The 22,281-nt window shown below is 41.9% G+C and overlaps 1 protein-coding gene across 2 annotated transcripts in view; it reads right to left on the minus strand.

Annotated features, from left to right (window-relative positions):
* CA10 (carbonic anhydrase 10) overlaps nucleotides 1-22,281 on the minus strand; it is a 1,133,169-nt gene that overhangs the window by 498,256 nt on the left and 612,632 nt on the right. The window contains exon 1 of one of the 2 annotated variants that reach the window (XM_069654921.1): nucleotides 595-870. The exons of the other annotated variant lie outside the window; for it this stretch is intronic. Coding sequence (XP_069511022.1) covers nucleotides 595-759 — 165 coding nt within the window. The 5' untranslated portion in view covers nucleotides 760-870. Of the gene's footprint in view, nucleotides 1-594; nucleotides 871-22,281 lie in introns of those variants that run through there. 2 annotated transcript variants of the gene reach the window in all.

Raw genomic sequence — 22,281 nt, forward strand, 5'->3', positions numbered from 1 at the left:
GCTGCCAGTCCGTTATCCACTGCTACAGTCCCTGGAACGGGGGATGAACGCCACATTATTCTCATTAGCATAACACAAAATGCAAATGGAAATGTTGGAAAATCTTATTGAGTCTATGAACTTTACTGAGAAATGTAAAGTAAATGGAGTCTATAAGATTTTTTTTTGTTCTATGTTTTAGCTGTGAAAGGTGGGGTTCCTAAAGGAACCTTTCTTTTGTGATGTCATCTTTGAAGTCCTGGGTGTTAGTCCTTGCAGTGCAAGGTGGTGGCGCGCGTTATGGTTGCTTAGCTTATCATAACTGGTGAATTTCTGAGGTTTTCCAGTTTTATTTGTAACCATAACGTCCCTTTAACAAAGTTTTTTCATTGAATTTCATAGGTTTTTATTAGTGCAACTTAACCATAACGCCCCTTTAATAAAGTTTTTCAGTAAATATATATATATATATAAACAAAACCCTGAGCTGCCTTCTTAGATTTGGGACATGTGACGTGGCCAGATGTAGCTACTGTATGGTTAGGGCTCGTGGGATCTGTTCCTGTGTACCATGCCCACATAAAGCGTGTGCACTCGGCCCGAGGCAGATCATACTTCTCGCGATAAACTCCTGCTGAAGTATATTCTTTTAATGGCACACATCTCATGCAGGCATGCAGTTTCGTTGTACAGCCTATTGCCCACATTGGCAACTCCAATAGACACGAGCGATGGTTCCACTTCTCCCTGGTTGCCTTCGCCTCTTCTGGAATGCTCCATGAGCGTGCTGCGCCAGCTCTAGCAGGCTTTCCAAGATGCACGTGCCGGGATGAATTGGTGCAGTGCACAGGACTGCAGCGCGAAGGATTTCTTGCAAAGCGCTCGCAAAAACTGCAACTATAACAACAAGAACAAAAAACAGATGATTAGCGTGAGTAGGTTTGTACATGAGTCACGAGGGGGGGACACGTTCTTATATGGACGTTCGTTTTTTTATGGGTTCGTCATATTTTAAAGGCACGCACAGTGCCATGTGCATAGATAGGTCTGCGCCTAACCACTGGCAATCACTTTGGGAAAAAGAGTACATTTATTTTTCAAGGCACAAGTAAATGTTTTAGTGCTTTGCTTACCGCAGGGAGCTCAGCAGTGGGAGTGAGTTTTGACAGCTGTCAGAGCAAAGCAGATTCTGAAGGTAAAAGAAAGAACAATGGCGATTGTGACATGATCTCCCAGCAGACAGCTGACAGTAAGAAAGAAGTAGGCTAGGCAAGGCATGCACACCCAGTTTCTGGGCTATTTCAAGGGAAACGGGAACTTCTTAGCAAACATCTAACAGTCATGTCAACAGCTACGATGCAAAACCTGAGCACACGTGACCCATAACTCGATATCTGGCACAGAGAATGCGCACACTTTGAACTCAAAAGTATTTAGTAAGCAAAGACAGAAGTAGGCACAGCCGGTTATATAACTATGGAATCAAGGGAATGCTGGCAGTCGGCAGCTACTGCCTCACTGTGACCCCCTGAGGCCTGCAGCGCTTGTTTCATGTATAAAACACCTACGTGTACAAAGGCTCACACGGGTTTCAGTATTTTGCAATTCCAGTTACTAGAATATCTCCATTGTATGACAAATGTTTCGACACTTGGAAGGCATCTTTTTTTTTATTGTTTAGTTTTTATAGAAGAACTTGCAAACATAAATTGCAGGTATAAGTATGCCATCTATGCAGAATGTGATCAATGAAAAGCAGCGTGATTCAAGAAGAAGCAAACAATGGACGCAAATCCCCATGTTGCTATGAAACTAGAATATGTTGAATGGCATGCGTTAAAACGTATTAACATATCACTGCATAAGGGCTATCTATCTTTCATGCATATGCATGCTAGGCCCACTTGGTAACAATTAGAAAGGGGCTTGGGATGAAAGGGAGAGGGTACTTTAAGTTTGAACATTTGAGGACGAGGAATATAGCAATGCATTTCTAGAATGATTTTAGTATTTGATCCAATGGGCCATAAATGTCCCTGAGGGAAATGGCGTATTGACGATGTTAAGGTAGTTCTGCTTTCAATGTTGGAGGGGAGTAGGAGAGTTCAAATGCACCATTCAGATTTACTTGAAAAACAAGCACCGACAAATCCAATAGAGTTAGGACCTTTGTATAGGCATGTTTTTCTTGCATGGGAATGTGCTTATGCACAGTGTGAGAACCTTCACACAGATTGAGGGAGCATAGGCACTGCGTGGCCTTGCAGATTCAGTGATTATATACCAAGTGCCGCTTTAAATGCCCGAATTCTGAAGGGGATTGAAGCCCATCAGAGGGCACCAAGAAGTTTCTTTAAAAAAATTAAAAAAAGACCCTAACAGCCCAGTTTTAAATAGTATCGTGTCTATGTTTAACAGGTCTGCCAAGGCCCATCAGAGGTTTTAGCAAATGCCTACAGCCCGAGGAGTGCTGGTGGGAGAGGGTTGCAGTCCTTTGCCTCACCTGTAGGAGACACCAACAACTTTACAAACGCTGAGAAACATGTATGTTGAAAGCTGAGTGGGTCCAAAGAAATAGTAAAAAAGACGATATGCACAAGCACACGGAAATAAATGTATATCGGCACATGTAGAATTATTTTGAGCTTCCCCATGCAGGCCAAGATGGCCTCCATCTCGAGGCTCTAACAGTAACTGAGTCAAAATCCAAAATGAGAACATAGCAGCTGATGGGTCAATGAGCATCTATGCTGAATAGAAGTGTCTTTCGACACTCTAAGCCCATGGGACCAAACGTCTAAATACTGACGCTGTGTTAGGGTGAGGAGGGGGCATGTTGCCTTCAGTCCCTACACACCTTCGAATACCCCAGGAACATTTGGAAACAAAGGTTTTGAAAATAAATCATCCCACCCATGCAAAAAAAAAGAAAATACGGCCATGGAGGAACTACATGCTTATGGGCCCCTATATTTAACTATTTTAACTACTTTTTCCCACTCAATTTCCTTTTCATTTTGGTGTTCTTTAAAGTATAGCATTATGGCAGGAGTTTGAGCCAGCATGGATTATTCCCAGCTGCATTTCTTGAGGTGACCCCTCACCAGGTTAGGGGAACACATGTGGTAGCGAGTGATATGGTTTTATCTTCCATGCAGTAAAGCCAGGAACAGTATGGGGCCAATATGGCGCAGCAGGGCAGAGTAGGGAGAGCACTCTCACCACAGACCAATAAGTAGAAAGGATGAACTTCCCACAGAAAGGTGGCCCTGCGTCAATGCATTATGTGGGCTGGGCAGTCTCCAAAAAGTGAAGCTGAGCCGGGAAGCTACCGGGGCCCCCCGGTGCCGCCACAACATTGCCGCAACGGGAGATGCGCCCGCCATAAATTCAGGCAAGCTGACAGAAATGCTAGCCACAGCGTCGCTGCGGCTAGCTGGCCCTTCTGTCAGTCACTTTAAGGGTCACCAGAGGAAGTTAATGTCCCTTTGTTTCCCCAGGACGCCGAGGCATATTTAACCCCATCTTTTTGTTTGTGTACTTTTCAAGTCATCTTTTTTAAACATTTCCAGGTTTATAAAAGATGGCTGGAAACGTACACAATTCAAGCCATCTTTTATAAAGCTTTGCCTTCGTCAAAGTTTTATAAAAGATGGCTGGAAGTGTGTACTTTTCAAGCCATCTTTTATAAACCTCGACATGTTTAAAAAAGATGACTTGAAAAGTACACAAACAATAAGATATGCACACAAATATATAAATGTTATATATTTGTGTGCGTACCTTAATATGGTTTGTGTACTTTTCAAGCCATCTTGAAGTACACAAACCATAGTAAGAAACTCAAACAAATATATAAATGTAAGCATTTATTCATGTACGTACCTTACTATGGTTGTACTTTTCAAGCCAACTTTTATAAACATAGAAATGTTATATATTTCTATGTTTATAAAAGATGGTTTGCATACTACACAAATCGTAGTACAAATATATAAATGCCTACATGTATTTATATATTTGTTTGCGTATCTTACTATGGTTTGTGTACTTTTTAGGCCACGCCCATCCCACAAGCCGCGCCCCCAAAGGAGGGCCCCCCCCTTGGATTTTGTACCCCACTTAAAGCCCTGCCCTGCGCTCAAAGAAGGCTGGTGAGGGCAGAACACATCTGTATTGTGGGCAGATCATTCTGAATCCCCACTGTGGACTCTATAGTTCAGTATTTGCCACTTACAAGAACCTTAATGACGGGAGTAAAGCAGTGGTCGAAGTGGGCGGGAGCGGTTGTTAGCGGTGCACGTCTACTTTGAAAGAGAACTTTATTTTAAAAAGAAACCGTTATGAAATTGTTTAGTCTTAAAATAAAACTGTCGGAAGAAGTTGAAACTTGCACTTTAGTGCACTGCACTGAACATTGCCTCAAACAGCAGGTGGGTTTTGGGGTTTGGATTGCACGTGGGAGGGGGCTTGGTGATGGAGTTTGTGGAAACCGGGAAGGGGGGGCAGGACAGGAGGGAACACAGTTCCACTACTTCTTTTCGTATACTTCGACCACTGAAGTAAAGGCCCAATGGCAGGCGTTGCCCACATCCTGTTGTGATGTTGGCCACCAATGCCTGCCCTCTATGGATGTGGAGCGGGCAGGACATGTCGATAGCACTTCTGGATGCATAGCCCAAATTAAAAATCAGAGCGCACTTTCCAGAGGAAGTACATTTATAGGTATTGCCATTTTATTAAACTTCATGATTGCTTGGTGCGAGGCATCTAACAACTGCTCAGAAGGAGTAGTTGTGGAGAAAGTCCAAAAAGAGAGCCTTTGTTTATTAGATACTAAAAGGCCTATTCAATGTATGCTATTTTTAAAAGGACAAACGACTGCGTATGGATAATTTCAGCATTTTATTATCCCAATGTTTCTAAATTATGTGCTCAGTTAGTTTGTACTGTGATAGCCAAGGGTAATAATACACAACCGTGAAGTGCCTGCAGCAGTGATCACAGATGCTCTCGAATGAATAACTTTATTAGCATAATATATGTGTTGTATATATATATCTATGCAGATGCACATATAAAAGTGAAAATGTGTGGATTTGTGGCAAAGCGTATGTTCCCTCTACAATTCCACAGTGTTTCACCAATCTGCACCAAACTTTGCACAGTCACCAGTTGGGACCTTTCGGACATTACTGGCTACATGGCATCTAGAAACTCCACCCTTTTCCCCGGATTTCAGCAAAAGTGCAAATTTGGGTGTGGGTTTGTGGCTTCGCATAAGTTCCCTATACACTTCCACACTGTTTCACCAATCTGCACCAAATATACAGTGGCCATGGCCGAAGGCCGAAGGTCATGGTTAATGGGCCCCAAAGAAACCTATTGGTGCAACATGTACAGTGGCTACAGACAAAGGCTGTGGCTAGTGGACCCCAAAGAAAGCTATTGGTGCAAAATGTAGAGTGACCACGGCCTAAGTCCGATTGTCATGTCTAGTCGGCCCCAAAGAAACATATTTGTGCAACAAGTACAGTGGCCAATGACGAAGACTGTGGACACTGGCCATGGCTAGTTGTGCCCAAAGAAACATATTGGTGAACCATGTACACTGGTCATAGCCGAGGGCCCAGGCACACGGGGTCCCAAAGAGACCTATTGGTGCAACATGTACACTGGCTGTGGCCGAAGGACATGGTTAGTGAACCCAAAAAAACAACATATTCAACACATGTACAGTGGCCAAGGATGAAGGCCACAGCCACTGGTCATGACCGACGGCCATGGCTAGTGGGCCCCAAAGAAATGTATTGGTGAACCATGTGCACTGGCAATCGGCGAAACGTATTGCTGCAACATGTACATTGTGGGCCCCAAAGAAAGCTATTGGTGCAACATGTATAGTGGCCATGTCCCAAGACCGTGGCTAGTGGGCCCCAAAGAAAACTATTGGTGCAACATGTCGAGTGCCACTGGTCACACCCAAAGGCCATGGCTAGTGGGCCCCAAAGAAACATATTGTTGCAACATGTACAGTGGCCACAGCCTAAGGCTGAAGTTCATGGCTAGTGGGCCCCAAAGAAACATATTCATGCAACAAGTACAGTGGCCAAGGACAAAGGCTGTGGCCACTGGCCATTGCTGGAAGTCATGGCTAGTGGGCCCCAAAGAAAGCTATTGGTGCAGAATGTAGAGTAACCACGGCCTAAATCCGAAAGTCATGTCTAGTGGGCACCAAAGAAACATATTTGTGCAACAAGTACAGTGGCCAAGGACGAAGACTGTGGCCACTGGTCATGGCTAGTTGTTCCCAAAGAAACATATTGGTGAACCATGTATACTGGTTATAGCCGAAGGCCCGGGCTAGGGGGCCCCAAAGGGACCTATAGGTGCAACATGCACACTGGACATGGTTAGTGAACCCCAAAGAAACATATTGAACACAAGTACAGTGGCCAAGGACAAAGGCTGTGGCCACTGGCCATTGCTGGAAGTCATGGCTAGTGGGCCCCAAAGAAAGTAATTTGTGCAACAAGTACAGTGGCCAAGGCTGAATACCATGGCTTGTGGGCTCAAAAGAATAGTATAGGAAACCCTTGAAATTGTGTGAAAAACCTTTAGTTAAGAGAGAGTTAAGGTGGTAAGATTTAACATGAAAAACATAGCAATAAAACCTTTAAGATGCAGTGAAAAAAACCATTGTTGAGAGAGTCAAAGTGATCAGATTCAACACAACAAAACCCTTGAAATTCAGCACTCACATTTGAAGCAAGCTGACTTTAACTTTGCGTCCCCTTCTGCACAGCGCATGACCACAATGATGATATCATAGATGACATCACTGTTGACATCACTGATGATATCACTAATTAAATCATACATGACATAACTGATATCACCGTTGGATTCATTACATTTTGAAATATGAAAACTCTGCTTTGTTAAGTACCACTTGCAAACACCTGCTACTAATCGATGTTTGGTGCATATCTGCCTGTTGCTATGTGACAGCTTAAACACCCTGCTGGTCTTTGAATGGGATTTGCTTTAGTGATCCTGTTAAAACGGTGTCTTTGTAGACCCACACACTTTAACAGAACTTCAAAGGGCTGCATTTATTTCTGAAAGCTGCATGCACTTTCAATGACAGATGGCCGATATGAGTCGCCCAAAATTGCCTTTTTTAAGTGGACTTAAACTTAAGCACACTTTTCGAGGGATATTGCCACGGCTGCAATATTTAATGTAGTATTATGGCAGGGACACTTTATTTAAGGGTCCATTAGAAAGTTTTACCATGTTCATATAGGTTTATCAGAGTTGGCAAAATAATTGTCTGGCCAACTCCAAAAACATGTAAAATGTGTTCAACTTTGAAGAACCTTGAGTAAAGTAATTCAGAAAAACATATTTTTTGCTTTGGGTTTTCCATAGACCCCAAAAATCCAGCTTTCTGTATGCATATCTCGAAACTGTACATTTCAATGATTGATTTTTTCATCTTAATGGGCAGGGACGTCATTTCACCAAAATGCCAGGGGTAACGGAAGTGACGTCACATGACCCTTGAACTCTGATGACATTACAGGGAGTGGTGTCATTTGACCCCACCCCAAAGTGACATTACAGGAAACGATGGAACACAACCTTTCACCCCTTGACCAAACAGGAAGTGGCATCACAGAGCATTGTTTCCAGGTACACTATGAAAAATATGGTTACGAGAGCACTATAAAGTGATATACATTTATACAAGAATGGATCACCATATGTATCATTAATATCAGCGTGTATAGGCCCATATTACCAAATTACTGTGAATGCAAGCAGATGACCAAGGCCAAACGATAATGATGTGTTATTATATAGCACTTACGCTTAAGAGCTTCACATAGAACAAATATACATACCACTTTACGCGACCTGCGCTGGTACTCATTTATCAACCTCAGCAGGATAAAAAGGCTGAGTTGACCTTGCTGGGAGTCCAACCTGCAGATCGCACACACGTTGCAGCAGTGAGCGCTCAACCCACTGAGCTATCTTAATGGTTATAGCCATCAGAAAACCAGCCACTCCAGAAAGAAAGAGCCACATGCTGCTGGCATAGCCCAGGAGCCTCCATTTTTTTAGGGGTAGCAAGGGAGACCACATGGGTAACAAGGGAGAACTCAGGGGGCCCCTAAATGACGTCCCTGTTAATGGACCTCTAGCCTTAGCTGTACTGGTCTACATGGCAACATTGTGAAAATAAGGTCTGCTAAGTTAAGATATTAAAAGAAACATGTTGGTAGAATATGCACGCATATATGCTGGATGTAGCCCAAACCTAGGTGGTCACACAAATAAACGAAAGCATACAGATACGTATCTCACTCCCCCACCCACTCGCACGCAAGCGTCAATGACAAACAATTGTGAATTAGGCCCTAAGACACTACATTGAAATCATATTTTGAAAATAGTTACATTTACAGTTAACTGTATAAAACACAGCCACTTGGATACCTCTGTACATAGTCGCAGATATGTAACACATGCATGCAGGCACATATACAAAAACACACACACACACCAACATTACTTAGGAACACATGCAGAGCGCAACATACACAAGCACTCGGGCACACACATACAGGCAAATAATGAAACGCACGAAAGAAGGAACTCAGCCAAAAAGCCTTTTTAAAAAAAAAATAAAAAAAAGTGTTACGGTTATATGTGTGAAAACTTAATTCTTAAAAAACTGTAAAAACGGCAATATTCAGGTTACTTCAAACAACAACAGAATTAAAGTCAAACTACAAGCAAAGCCCATTCCACTACAAATTCAACCTTGAGTTAAATTATCCAACTACATCCAAACACTTTAAATATTATTCGGTTGCATCAGTGTTATAGGTAAAGTTACTATGTTGCAGCTGGTACATTACTTTTTTGGGGAGGTTGTTGTACATGTAATTGGCATGTTTTACATCAAAGTATTTGAAACATAGCATGAATAGATCGGTAATTGGTGGTTAGATTCCAGGAATGGTAGGATCTTGTATTGCCTGGGTACACTTGAAACACTTGTGTACGAGCGCGATATAAATAAAATATCATTACTTCATGTTAGAGTTTGAAGCCTGTGCCACATATATTTGGGATTGAAGTGACTTAATTCAGAGGATGCTGGTTATGCTGTTGTGAAGGGATTCTTGAAAAATGAAAGCAGACACAGCATTTTCATTTTGTTCCTTAGTTTCATGGCGTCCTCGCCGTGCACTGATGCCAAGACAGGCAAGTTAGGTTAAGTTAGGTGCTGGGGCTGGTAAGGCATAAAGTCTGGAGTGCATAGGCGTCTACTATAGCTCTGCAGATTATTGTGTTCTATTGATTTACTTGTGATTCTCAGTGTCCCAACTTGAGCATGTTGCTTTAGTGCACAGAGTAGATGTGGAAGGGAAGGGGAAAAGAATCCCAGCTAGTAAACGAAATGAAGATGAGCAGATTAAACATGTTTTTATTTTTGGGTCAAGCCATGCCTCTCCCAGTAATGTCGATGATTCCTCTAAGCCTACAACAGAGAGTGTATAAAGGTTGAAAACATATATACAAAAAGAAATCATACGAATTAAATCAACATTTATCAAACCATTATGGAAATCAGAATCCCCATAGACACGTAAATAATCACATGAGTAAATAATCCACAATACCGCAAAATCAAAAAAGATGTTACAGTGTACAGCCAAACATCCTGCTATGATCCTCTGGTGTAGTGCCATTTAGTGATGTAGAGAAGCAGCTGTATATGTCATCAGACCCCACCCCCTCACCTCCGCCATAGTAGAAGAACAAGAAAACAATGTGCCTGAACCTGGGTATCATCCCAATACCACATCGAAGATATGAGAGACGTTATGCACTCAGACAACCGTATCAAATGTATCCAAGAACTGAAGTGGTAGAAGGAATTCTACAGACATCAATGGAGGTGGAAGAACTATAAGTGAAATTGGACAAGTGCAAAGTGACGTCATAAGGAGAAGCGACAATGGAGCACTGAAACAATGTAAGAATACTCAAAGAGTGAAGATCTAACTGAAGAAGCAAAAGTAAAACATATATATGAGTGTGAAGTAACCACATATACAAAGAAGATAAGTAACCAGGCATGTAGTAAATGTATAGATGTACACACGTTAGATGAGCTACATAGAAGCTAGCTGCAGTAGAAAATATAACACAGGTAAAGCGGCCATGTTTTAAAGATGGACGTCGACTCTGAATAATAGTAAGCTCAAAGCACAAAGGAGAGAGACCTAGGCTGCAGAGCTGACACGCGCTAGAACATGAATTTGTGCATGAATAAAGAATGGCTGTTGGCTTAGGATAAAGGATGCCACAGCAAGAAGCAACTGCAAGGTACAAAGGGAGTCAATGAGGATAAACTATGTACGCGTGACATATTTCTCTTAGAGTAAAGGAGTGAACATTTGTGAATGCCAAGTATTGTAGAATTAAAGATGCAGAAAGCACATGCAAGATGGAGCAACCAAGTCTCCAGATGCCAAAGAGAGTAATGACAAACAGTATAATTGAATCAAATAGCACTAAATAGAAGAGCAAAATGGACAAAATCATGGTCTCCTCACACGTGGTGCACGACAAGAAAACAAGAGCTATTAATGAGGCTCCAGATGAAGATAGCAGTGTACCTCAACTTCCCTTAAGGTTCCTGAGAAGAGAACATCCAGCAAGGTCAACTACAAAGAAGAAGCCTTGGTTGAGGGCCTAACTGATGAGAGATGGTAGGCTAATTGGCCAAGTGGGAAGTTGTCTGACGTTGTTCCTCGCACCTGGGTTTCATTTTGCATACGTGCTGCTAACAAGCTGAATGTCCAAGGTTGAGAGAGAATACCAACCAATCATGAGGGCCTATGCAATGGTGAACACACAATGTTGCAGGGTCCAATCCGCTGCTGTTATTCTGCTATAATCTGTATTATACGTAGTTAGAGGGTAGTTTAAGGCATGCCTACTAGATGAGGAGCTGCCAATGATGCTTCAAACACCTAAATAAGCTATAGGTATATAAATTCACCTAACCAATCCCTCCATCTGATAGGTTTTTATTATTTGCCACGTAGGATGACATCCTAGATGAGGCATATCGGAGAATAAAGCTTTTGTGTAACCAAAAGGCATCTGAGAGTGTGTGAGCTACAATCTGCAGTTCGCCAGGTTTCCCTACTTTATTGAGCTGACAATAAAGTAGTATTTTGCCACATTAATTGAGTGTGCCTGTTTGTGTGGGTCTGAGATAATTTATTCTGATAATCTCATTCTGTATAAATAAGTATATTTGTTACTAATACTATACCTCCAAGCTGTTTAGTCCATATACATGTATTGTGACTTAAACAGACTGAAAATCCTTCACAGCCAAATGTCTCAATCTTGGAATTAAAGGGGCCCTGCCTCATCGATGACAGATTTAGAACTATGCTACTCGTGCTAAAATACACAAATGCTTAATGATGTAGAGAAACCCCCTTTATGTTGCTCTGATGCCCAAAGAGGATGATCATCAAACACTCCGTGTATTTCCTTTCTAAATTGATATTAATCCTGTCCTCTATATCATTAACATTTTTTAAGTCAAAATATATTTATATGGACTAAACTGCTTGGGAGTATATTAAAAGTAACAAATATACTTATTAATATTTATTTAATTTCACTAAATTTCACTACACCCAAGGATCATAGTGGGATGTTTGGCCATACACAGTAAGATGAGGGAACTAAGAATAAGGTCTGAAGACATTGAGACAATCTGTCTTTTATTTTTACAACACGCTAAGCAGCAACGCCAGCGTGAGAGGCATTGCACAATCTGGGCATCCAGGAACGAGACGTTTAGAAAAACAGACAGACACTTCGACATTCTCCAATTCCAGAGAGACGCTGACTGTTAAAACCTGCATGATTGGAAGCAGGTAAGCGGTCAAATATGTGGGGTAGGATTGATGAAATCTCTATTTTGAGTTCTCTCTCCCCGCACATATTATATTCTGCCTATGTGTTTCTCTTATGGCAGTTGAAGGCTTATGGCAGCCTGGGATCTGGTGCAGTAACAGACACTTCAGAACTCTCTATTGTCCAGATAATTAAGGAGAGGACAGTGTTGCAGTGGGGCAGAGCCAGAGGAGGTACATTTGCATGGCATATCTTTTGTAAGTGTCCCCTTATTACTATTTTCTAGGGCACCCTTGGTGTATATACACATGGCATATACAATGAAAGTCTAATGAAATATACACTATTTCTCAGGGGTAAAGGCCATGTATCTTTACTGTTTTGGAGGTTTCTCCATTGTTCAAATTCCAGGCAGGACATTGACCGGATAGCCTTGGCATAGTGAGTACAATCATTTGTTCATGTTTTAATTAGTAATCAATTATAAATTCCTTAAACACGTTGATTAACTCATGCGTTTTCAATAATAGGATGAGAGGGAGTTACCTTAGAGAAAATTAAGAATAAGAAGTAACCCTGAGGAAAAGGATCAAGGCCTGATGAAAACCAGTCCAATACTTGGGACGTTGTTGAAACTAGAACAGGGGTGATTATGAGATGCCCTTGATGAGCTTGACACATAAGAATTATTTTCAAGCAAATCTCTTTTAGTAGACTGACAGTTGATTGCTAATTTAATTGATTTGTTAACTATGTCACGTATCATTTTGGAATTGAACTGGATTTATTATAGGTCATTCAGTTCAAACATCTGATTCTTGATCATACTCTAGGATCTGACACATTGCACGTTGTATATGTTATACACTGTTACTTGTATGTCTCCAAAAAGATGTTTTGTTAAAGACTGCAATTGTGAGGTATGTATGTATTGTCAGTGAAAAAAAACTTTTTTTGTTTTTGCTGTATTTTACACCTGTGATTGATTATGTGACTATCGGATTCTGATTTCATTCATTTATGGATAACTGTTGAATTAATTCCTATGTTGTAATATATTTTTGTCATCCTTTACATACAATCTGTTGTCTGATCATTGTTAGCCCCTGTGTTAAAGGTTGCACATGGGGAACACCTACCTGTTGTTTATATACAAAGATGATTCATGTAAGGGCAGACGCTAAGGTAATTTAAATGCCTGTTCAACGAAAGATATACAATGCGTCATTTAATCAAGTATGCTATTTATGGTTAATAGTACCCCCATCTGCATGCTTTGCATCTGAATTGTACTGATGCTTGGATTACATTTTCATTTGAATTGTAAACTTATTTTTGTCCGAGGTTTCGACCTGTGCTTTCCCTATATAGGCACTCTGCATTGTACCAGGTTTGGTGCAATCGTTTCTTACAGTGATGTGTTCTCAATCTGCGAGAGGTAACTTGGCAACTGTATTCATTATGTTGTGACTGAGTGCTGTTGGCAGATTCATGGGTTTGTTGTAACTTTTGATCTTGTTTTGACTATCCTGAACTTTGGAAATCGTGGTCTACTTTTTTAAATCGGAGAGGTGAGGAGTGAGAAGCCCGACCGTAGCTGAGTTTGCACTGTTAGACACGTTTGTTCAATGTTTCATGAAAATACTGGGCCCCGTATGTATTAAGACATACATTCATTATAACACAGTCCGGACACAGGAAATAGAGGGGGCCTGGATGAAGACACCAAATGATGCAAGGAAGTGTGGATTATGTGGAGACGGCACGCTCAAATCCAGAAAACATCTGCATTGGAATGGGAATTTCTACAGACCCTGAGGCGCCAGGCATCTCTGGCAAGCGGCCTAGTAGGGGGACACACCGCGGAAGACATCTGGGCCTTATACATGAGTGGCGAGCATGAGGCATGTATCATCTACTTCACTTTGTTCTGGAGGAAAATACACCATAGCTTAACCATTCCCGCCTAAGCGCTGGCCTTCCAATTCTGCCAATCGGAAAAGCTTTTGACAAATCTGCCTGACCAGTTCCTTTCTGGACTCAATAGTGATACAGTGTGTCAGCCACTTCTTGAACCCTATGATGGCCTTAATGCAAATGAGATTTTTTGTAAAGAAGTTCTTTGTGAAACGTTGTAACAAATTATAGCACAATGTTAATAAACAATATATATATATATATCATTATTTTAAGTCCAAACCTTGTGCAACTCAATTACATCAGATGCTCTCCGACGCATTTATTTCGTTTGACTTGATTCATTGTGTTAGGTGTATGAATATTACTGTGTTTCAGTGCTTGTATGTTGATATTGAGGTGGAATACATGCAATTTAAATCGGTAAAATAGCCTTCTCTGCTGGACCTCATCACCCTTTTTATGGTGGAGAGCTGGAGGCCATCCTTGACAGTGGAGTGCCCAGACCCCTGCTCTGTCCTTCCAGAGGTTCCTGACATGCAGCTGGCTTTCCTGATCTTTAAACAGAGGTTTTCAACAATGTGAGTAGAAATGAGCCCTTTGCAACCAAAAGTGAGGGAATCGGCTGGCCTTAAATCCTTTCCCTTTATAGTGGGTGGGGGCAAAACTGCATTGATCCTAAGCCAATTCAACTATAGAATATTAATTTAATTAATTCTTCTTGGCGGAACACTGCAGGGTGATTCTTGGTAAAATTCAAAATTAACAGAGCTAATTTCTGGTGTGTGCTGAAAACTATAGACTGAAATGTAATTGGGTGATTCTATTTTGCCTCTTAACCCTGACTTCTTTTAGGAAGAGGGTGTGCCTTTGTTCCTAAACCAAAACTAAAAATAATCCTGCCCATTTTAACTTACAGCTTCTGAAATTTAAAATTCTCAAATCATCGCAATTTTTGCTCTCCAGCTTCCCCAACACAGGCCTTTAAGTGGAGGGTGGTCTGAAATTCAAAATTCTCAAATAATCCCAATTTTTGCTCTCCAGCTTCCCCAACACAGACCAAAGGACGGGACACAGCTCTGAAAAACTCACTGCTAAATCACCCTGTATTTATTTACTGATAGCCTTTAAGCACACAGAAAAACCACAATTACACAGCACTACATATGTACATTTTTTGTGTTCACTGAGCAGTGCTAATTCTTTCTTGAAGTGAAATCTGTAGAAAGAAAAATATTGTAATTTGTGTTTTTTCCCAACCCATTGGTGTGATTTATTTCTGTAACAAGAAGATTTTCAGCCACAAAGAAATTGGCGTGTGTAGTTTAGTGGGATTACTATTACCTATAATTCAAATAAATACAAATAGATTTCCCATACACCGGCCTGGTTCTTGGCTCATTGGTAGCTCATGTGGAGGGATTCAAGGGGCATGATATGAGGCTGAGATAAGGCTGAATAAAATAATTGACATTAACCATTTATTGTGTGGCACTTAGTTTGACGAGGGCAGGCACTCCCTGTGTTGAGGGTGGCCTCTCAATAAACCATTACAGGGACCGATAGCCATGAAATTCCAAGCCAGGAAAGTCCCAACCAGACAACAGGAGGCACTATAGAAGATATTCACAGATAAGGTCAACAACCATATTATAGAAGAGATGGAATCATCATAATGGATCTCCATTATGGTGCTGAGCTCTAAACCTGATACTGCTAACATTCAAGTTGACTGTCCTTACCCAACATTAGTGAGTTACTGCACAGAGTTGGCAATGCCAGTGTTTTTAACATGTTGGATATGAGCAGACAAGAGCAAGGATTTAAATGCTCCCACCACACCATTTGGTCTGTATAAGTTAAACTGGATGCTGTTTGGACTTGCTTTGGTGGTTTCTGTCTTTCAAAACTTATTTCGAGCAATGGGCAGCAAAGATAGGCCAAATGAGCCATTTGAAATAAATATACGTGATGGCAAACATAGGATGCGTTGCGATATTAGGGCCCTTATTGTTCAAAACCAATGTTCGGGTTCCGTAACCTCGGTACAGCCTGCCATAAAGACAGCCAGGGTGAATATTCGTTCATGGCTTAAACAATAAAGCCTGACTGAACGGAGGACTGCTTGCCAGCGTTTTGTGCAGGCCATGGTAACACAGGATTGATGAGCCATCTGGAAGATCTTGGCAACAGTGAGGGGTGATAAATTGGAAAATACTTCAAACCCCATTTCTGCTGCTGCGTGGGTGGGCCATATTACCAAATATTTTATATTACCAAGACCACCGTTATGATGGCTGATTACTGTGGTCCCTGGCCATTTCCTCCAAGCCACAGGATCCTGTTGGATTCTATTGACAAACTTAAGTCCTCCAGAGCCCCGGACCCTAATTGCCTCACAAACATAGCAGTGAAAAGAGACCCTGAAAACGGGCCTCAGATCCTGTTGATCCTGTTCTCTCATGTTTGCAGAGCTCGAGCCATACCAGCTTCATGGCAGCAGTTGGTATTAATCCCGTCTATAAAAAAGGCGATTGGACGAAAATTACTAACTACTGGCTGCTGTCTATGCTAGATGTTGCAGGGAAGATCTTTGCCTCTTTGGCCCTAAAGGAATTACAGGCATGGGTATTTGATAACAAGGTCTTTAGCCTAGCACAGACTGCCTTTCAACCAGGATCGGGCACTTCCCACAATATTAGAGCTCTGGATTATTTTACCCAGACATCTCAGAGCCGAAGTGACGTAACACTGTATGTCGCCTACGAAGATTTTAGAAGTGTGTTTGATCAGCTGAATAGGGACATACTGTGGGCTAAGCTCCAATCCTTCCGATGCCCTGCCTGGATCATACACATCCTAGTTTTATTACACAGCAATAACAGTGCTAGAGTATGGTTGGACCAGAAGGGGGTGGGGTGAGTCACAGATCCCATTCACATTAACATCGAAGTAAAACAGGGGTGTGTCGCAGACCCCTGCTATACAACTTATATATAGCAGATTCCCTCCCCAGTCTGCTGCAGGTAGCTAATTGCCCACCTAGGATTGGAGATCTTCCTTTAGTGGGTATGCTATACCCGGACGATTTGGTCCTGTTTGACCGCACAGTTAAGGGCATGAAGATCTTGCTCAACGAGCTATCCAACTATGCCCATGAATTAGGGCTGACTGTCAACCTGGAAAGGACCAGTGTTATGCTGGTCACCAGGAATGCGTTCAACAGGAGTAGAATGGATACTCTGATTGGTACCATTGATTATGTTGTGTCATATCCGTACCTGGGCTTGGAGATCAGCACTCGTGCTGATTACGTGTTGATAATCGGCAACAAAACCAGACAAGCGAAACAGCTAATGCTCCAGGCGAAAAAGTTTGCTGGAGGCCACACAGGCTTCTCCTTAACAGGATTCATCATGCGCTATAAGCAATACTTCGTACCATCGTTGCTGTATGGCCTTGAGGCACTTACTATGCAGGATTCCTCCTGGTTAAACAAGCAGGAGGGCATGCTATGCTTAACCTGGGTCCTTCTTGCTCGATGGAGTACCTGCGTCTTGAGATAGTTCTTACATCTCTGCGGGGCATGGCGTGCCGGGCAAGAGGTTGTTTCTATTTAAAGACACGATCTAACCCGGATTGTGAGCTCTGAATAGAAGTGGGCAGGAACCACGAATCAGAGAAAATATACAAAGGTTCCAACTTTAGGACTCTTAATAAGCAGTTGTTTGATGAGATAAACTGGTGCCGTGACTTCGATAGAGGTACACCTTACATCCACTTAAAGAAAGCTTTGGAAAAGAAATTCAATAAATGGGACTGGTGTAGGAACTACACTCTCCTGGCTAAATTAAAGGGATACGGAGCATTATCTCACGTAGTCCACCGGTATAGGAAAACGCAGCCCTGTTTAATCCTGTGCCCGGATCCGGCCATAAGAACATTTATTTTGAAACTTTGCACCAATCAATTACCAGTACAAACGATAACAGGACCTCGTTTGGGCCTTTCTGACGAGAACAGCTACTGCTGCATTTGTGGTGTCCCAGATATCCCAGAAACTGTTAGACATGTTTGTTTTGTTTGTTTGTTTATTTTATTTATATCACGCACCTGACCCGGAGGTAATTGGGCGCTATAGGATAGTAGTGGTTACAAGGCATATAATAGACAGTTATATGCATGAATACAGTTTGAACATTCAAGGTAAAGTTACAATGGTACATATATACATATTAAACATTATACATATGATACATTGGGTCATGGCAGTAGTATGTGCCGATCACCTAAAGGTTAGTGGTATCAAGAGCTGTTGTTTTATGTTTTATTTAGTATCCAAGTAGCTTACACATTGTGTCAAGCTGGAACACACATATGTGTAACTTGGGGAGCCTCGTGCACAGCTATGAGGTGATCCTCTCTGACTCGTTCTGGGATTACTACTTAAATGCAGACCCTATTACCATATAAATTGCCCTGCATCGCCTATGGTGTCATGTGCTAAACCTGCTGGTTGATTGAGGGGCTTATTCTTTTCTGGGCTGCCCTTACTAAATAATCCTGAAAGAATCCTGATACTCAGTAAGTGGCAGGGCAGAAATGTAAGGTAAAATTGAATGTATGGTACGATTGCTGTAGTTTCGAGACAAGGTCGACATAGACGAGAATACTAGGATTTGAGAGAAGCTTGATGCCTTGTAGTCTGATTAGTAGACATCAATCAGACGTCTATAAATCTCTATCCCGGCTATTCTGGTGATTTCTGGCCTGATGGATGTTTGCCTTTATGTGTGTTTGGTTCGAGTCTATGGGCTTCATTATGACCCAGGCAGTAAGGGTTAACGGCGCCGTGAAAGGTGGTGGTGCCATTAACCCCTTACCGCCTAATTACGAGGTCCCTTTGCGGGTCCCCACCTTAACGGCTGGTTTTACCAGCCGCTAAGGAAGGAACCCGCAAAGGGACTTTTGAGGTAATTACGGTACCGCAATTTGTGGTACCGTAATTACCGCCTTCCCCATTCCCATTGAGCCCTATGGGGCAAAAATGGGAATGGGGAAGGGCCAATGGTGAATGGGGAATTACTGCCCCGCCAACCTTGGAATGGGGAGGTAATTCCGCCATCCAACATGCCACAATCGGTAAAATACCGGCGTCAACCATGGCGCTAATGGCACCATGGTTAACGCCTGGGTCGCAATGAGGCCACGTGACTCCCCTTCCCCCTCCCCTATTTTTACTCCAATCCTCCATTCCCTTCATTCCTTTCTTGTGATAGACATACGTTGTTATATGTATTTAAAAAGTGTCACTATGAGTATGTTATGAGTATGTTATGTTAGTGATGATATGTGCGCATTTTTAACCTTCCATAATGTGAATTCGGTGACTGTTAATGTATTTAACTCCACTGAAACTCGAGCATTATACTTGTATATCGATGAGAAACTGAATTTTGATCATAGACTAAAATAGATCATGAATATAACTACCAGTCCATGCGCTTATGCATATAGATATATTTGTATGTATGCACATATATTTTATTTCATGTTTTATTGTGTGTTTTATTCTGTTCTCTTACATTCTGAATGATCGTCGATTTTATGTATACTGATTGTTTTCTGTAAAGTTCTTGATCGGACTATATCACAATAAAGAGATTATTATTATTATTAACGAGGTGCCAAGGGTTTTTTCTTCTATAATGATATTTTATTTTGTACTGACTCAGTAACGAATCACACAAGAGTTTTGCAGTAGTATGGGCTCGCTCTCAAGGCAAACAATTTAAAATGTATCTCATCTTCCAGACTAAGAGTTCAGGTACAAAATTAAACATAAGACAGGGAATACCAACATTGTGATGGGCTGTCTCTCTCCAGGCTTCCCTTAGATGTAACTCAGGATGAGAAAAGTGAACCAAAAGAGTGGAAATTACATGAATGTTCTCTTGTGGGAGATGCTATCACTAAGAGTGAGTGGGTAAAGTTGGAAGAGGATAATCCCACTTTAAAGAACATCAAGGACACAATAAGGACAAAAGGACAGAATAAAATAAGGTTGGCCTTCACTAAAAAAAATGATGCATATGCCGGGAAACCTTGTGTGAAAATGAGGATGAACATTTTTGGAATAGGGTATTGTATGGAGGGGTGGAAGAAGTGTTCCACCAAAGGAAATCAAAGAACAAATAATGAGCAATTCCTGGCATTCTAGGGACCAGAAGCCTTGTCAAAGAAACCATCTGGTGGCCTGGGGTTGATCACAATGAGGATCGATGTGTCAGGGGCTGCCATGTTTCCCAACAAACTGACAAAGTACTTCAACCCCACAGGACTCTGTACACACCTGCATATGTTGTTGAGTGCTCTTGCGAGAAGTTAGCCCTTGACCTTATTGGATGCTTTCACATACTTCCCACAGTTATGATGGTTGCCATAGTCACTAATTATTACTATTCACATTGGCCCCTAATGATATTTATGAGGGAAATCACTAGACCTTTGAATTCATGGATGAGTTATTTGCTAGAGAAGACTTCCCAAAAGTGCTTTTCATGGATAACGGCACACAGCTGGTGTCAGGGGAGATGAAAGAGTTTCTGACACTCAGGTTCAAGCACATTACCAAATCCCTCTACTGTCGACGGGCCAATGGCCTTGTAGAAAGGTTCACCAGCATGGTTAAAGACACCATACAGTTACTATTAAGATCCAACTATCCGACTAAGTGAGAAATACAGGACAACCTGCTGGTTTACAAGTTCAGCAGGCATGACATCGTGGCATAGTGTTCGTTCAAGTTTATAAGGGCTAGGAAATCCAGTGATATGAGAAGGTTGATCCTCATAGTAAACCATTACGACAAGCTAGCAAAGATAAAATAGCTTATTTTAATTTAGAGCTAAGAAAGTATATAACAAGAAACATGTCACAAAAGGCCATGATGTTGAGGTTGGGGCAAGGTGTGAATCAAGCTCCCACACAGGATTGAGAAGAGGATCAATAGGTTTAGCCAACCTCTCCTTGTCAGGAGGGTTGGATGCACCTCCATAGTCGCTTAGGATAGAATGGAATAGAACATGGAGCACACTGTTAGGGTGCCCAAAGTGTCAACGTGCAGGGGGTTATTGTCAGGGAAACACGCGTGTTGAATCCCCAGCTGCATCCATTGCTTCAGGAGTCAGTCTGAGGCAGCACATCTCCTAATGGCCAGCTAGGCATGCAATGTAGCTCTTCCAGAAGGGTGGCAGATGTGCTTCCTGGTCACCTCATTGCATCACACAAGTAAATGACATCCTCATTCACATCCACACAAAAAATAGAACTCAGCCATGTCACATAAATCCATCTTGCGATGCCTACCAGCTTCAGGGGACAGTGCTTCTGTCAGGGACAGTTACAAGAGGTGGCAGGATGGACAGATCTGTCCTGGAGAAATGAAGTGTGTACTGCAATACTTACACTGTTTTTCAACGGGAAAATGCTGAGAATCATATGTCCCTTTCTAACCTTCACAGGTCAGTCCTAACTTTGTTTGTCCTATTGTGGATATGTCAGCAGCACCTATTTGGGCATACCCAAATATCATGCTCACCCGTTACAGCGGGTTCAGAATGCTGCAGCATGTACGCTGCCCAGGCTGGGTAGGCTTGAGCATACCATGACGGCACACTTAACCCTAAATTGGATGCCTGTGCAAGCATGCGCTATTTTGTATGTCCATCCATTTGGCACATTCTGTTTTCTTTGACGCAGGTCATATTTCCTTGTTTATAAATGTAAACACTATCAGCCTAAATACACTGTCTGTGTATTCATATCCTGGTGCCTGATTAGCCCTAAATTCAAGTACATTCCGTCAAGAGGCTGTGTCTTTTCATGCACTGCAACAGAACTCTGGAACATACTGCCTTAGGGTATCCTGTGGGTTTTCCGATATTAACTACTTCAAAGTAAATTACTCTGAAGTAATTACGTCGGAAAAATGACATCGAACCCTGACTTACAATATCCTCCTTCAGACAAATCTGTGGTCACATCTGTTTGAGCATTGACTCTGATGTCCTGACTGTCACCGCAGTTATGGTACCTAAGTGACAATATTGTGGGGATTGTTCACAGTCATCTATGCTCGTTTAGCAAACTGTAAGATAACAAGTTATGTTATGGTATGTGAGAGGTGTCGGAGTCCAGGGGATTGCAGATGGCTTGCGATTCAAATAGGCTCTAAATTAAGTGTTTTCTTAATTTCAAAATACGATAGGCAGAGTACAGGTGCAGGTCGCAACATAACAAGGATATATGGCAGTATAAAATGGTTTGAAAACAAAAGATTCCCGTTGAGCACACCTGGATTTGGGTTCTCAAGGAACTTCCCAGATTCAATCTATCACATCTTTTGGCTTGGGTCTC

This window comes from Ambystoma mexicanum, chromosome 3q, assembly GCF_040938575.1.
Source record: "Ambystoma mexicanum isolate Mex_15411 chromosome 3q, UKY_AmexF1_1, whole genome shotgun sequence".
Classification (NCBI taxonomy): domain Eukaryota; kingdom Metazoa; phylum Chordata; class Amphibia; order Caudata; family Ambystomatidae; genus Ambystoma; species Ambystoma mexicanum.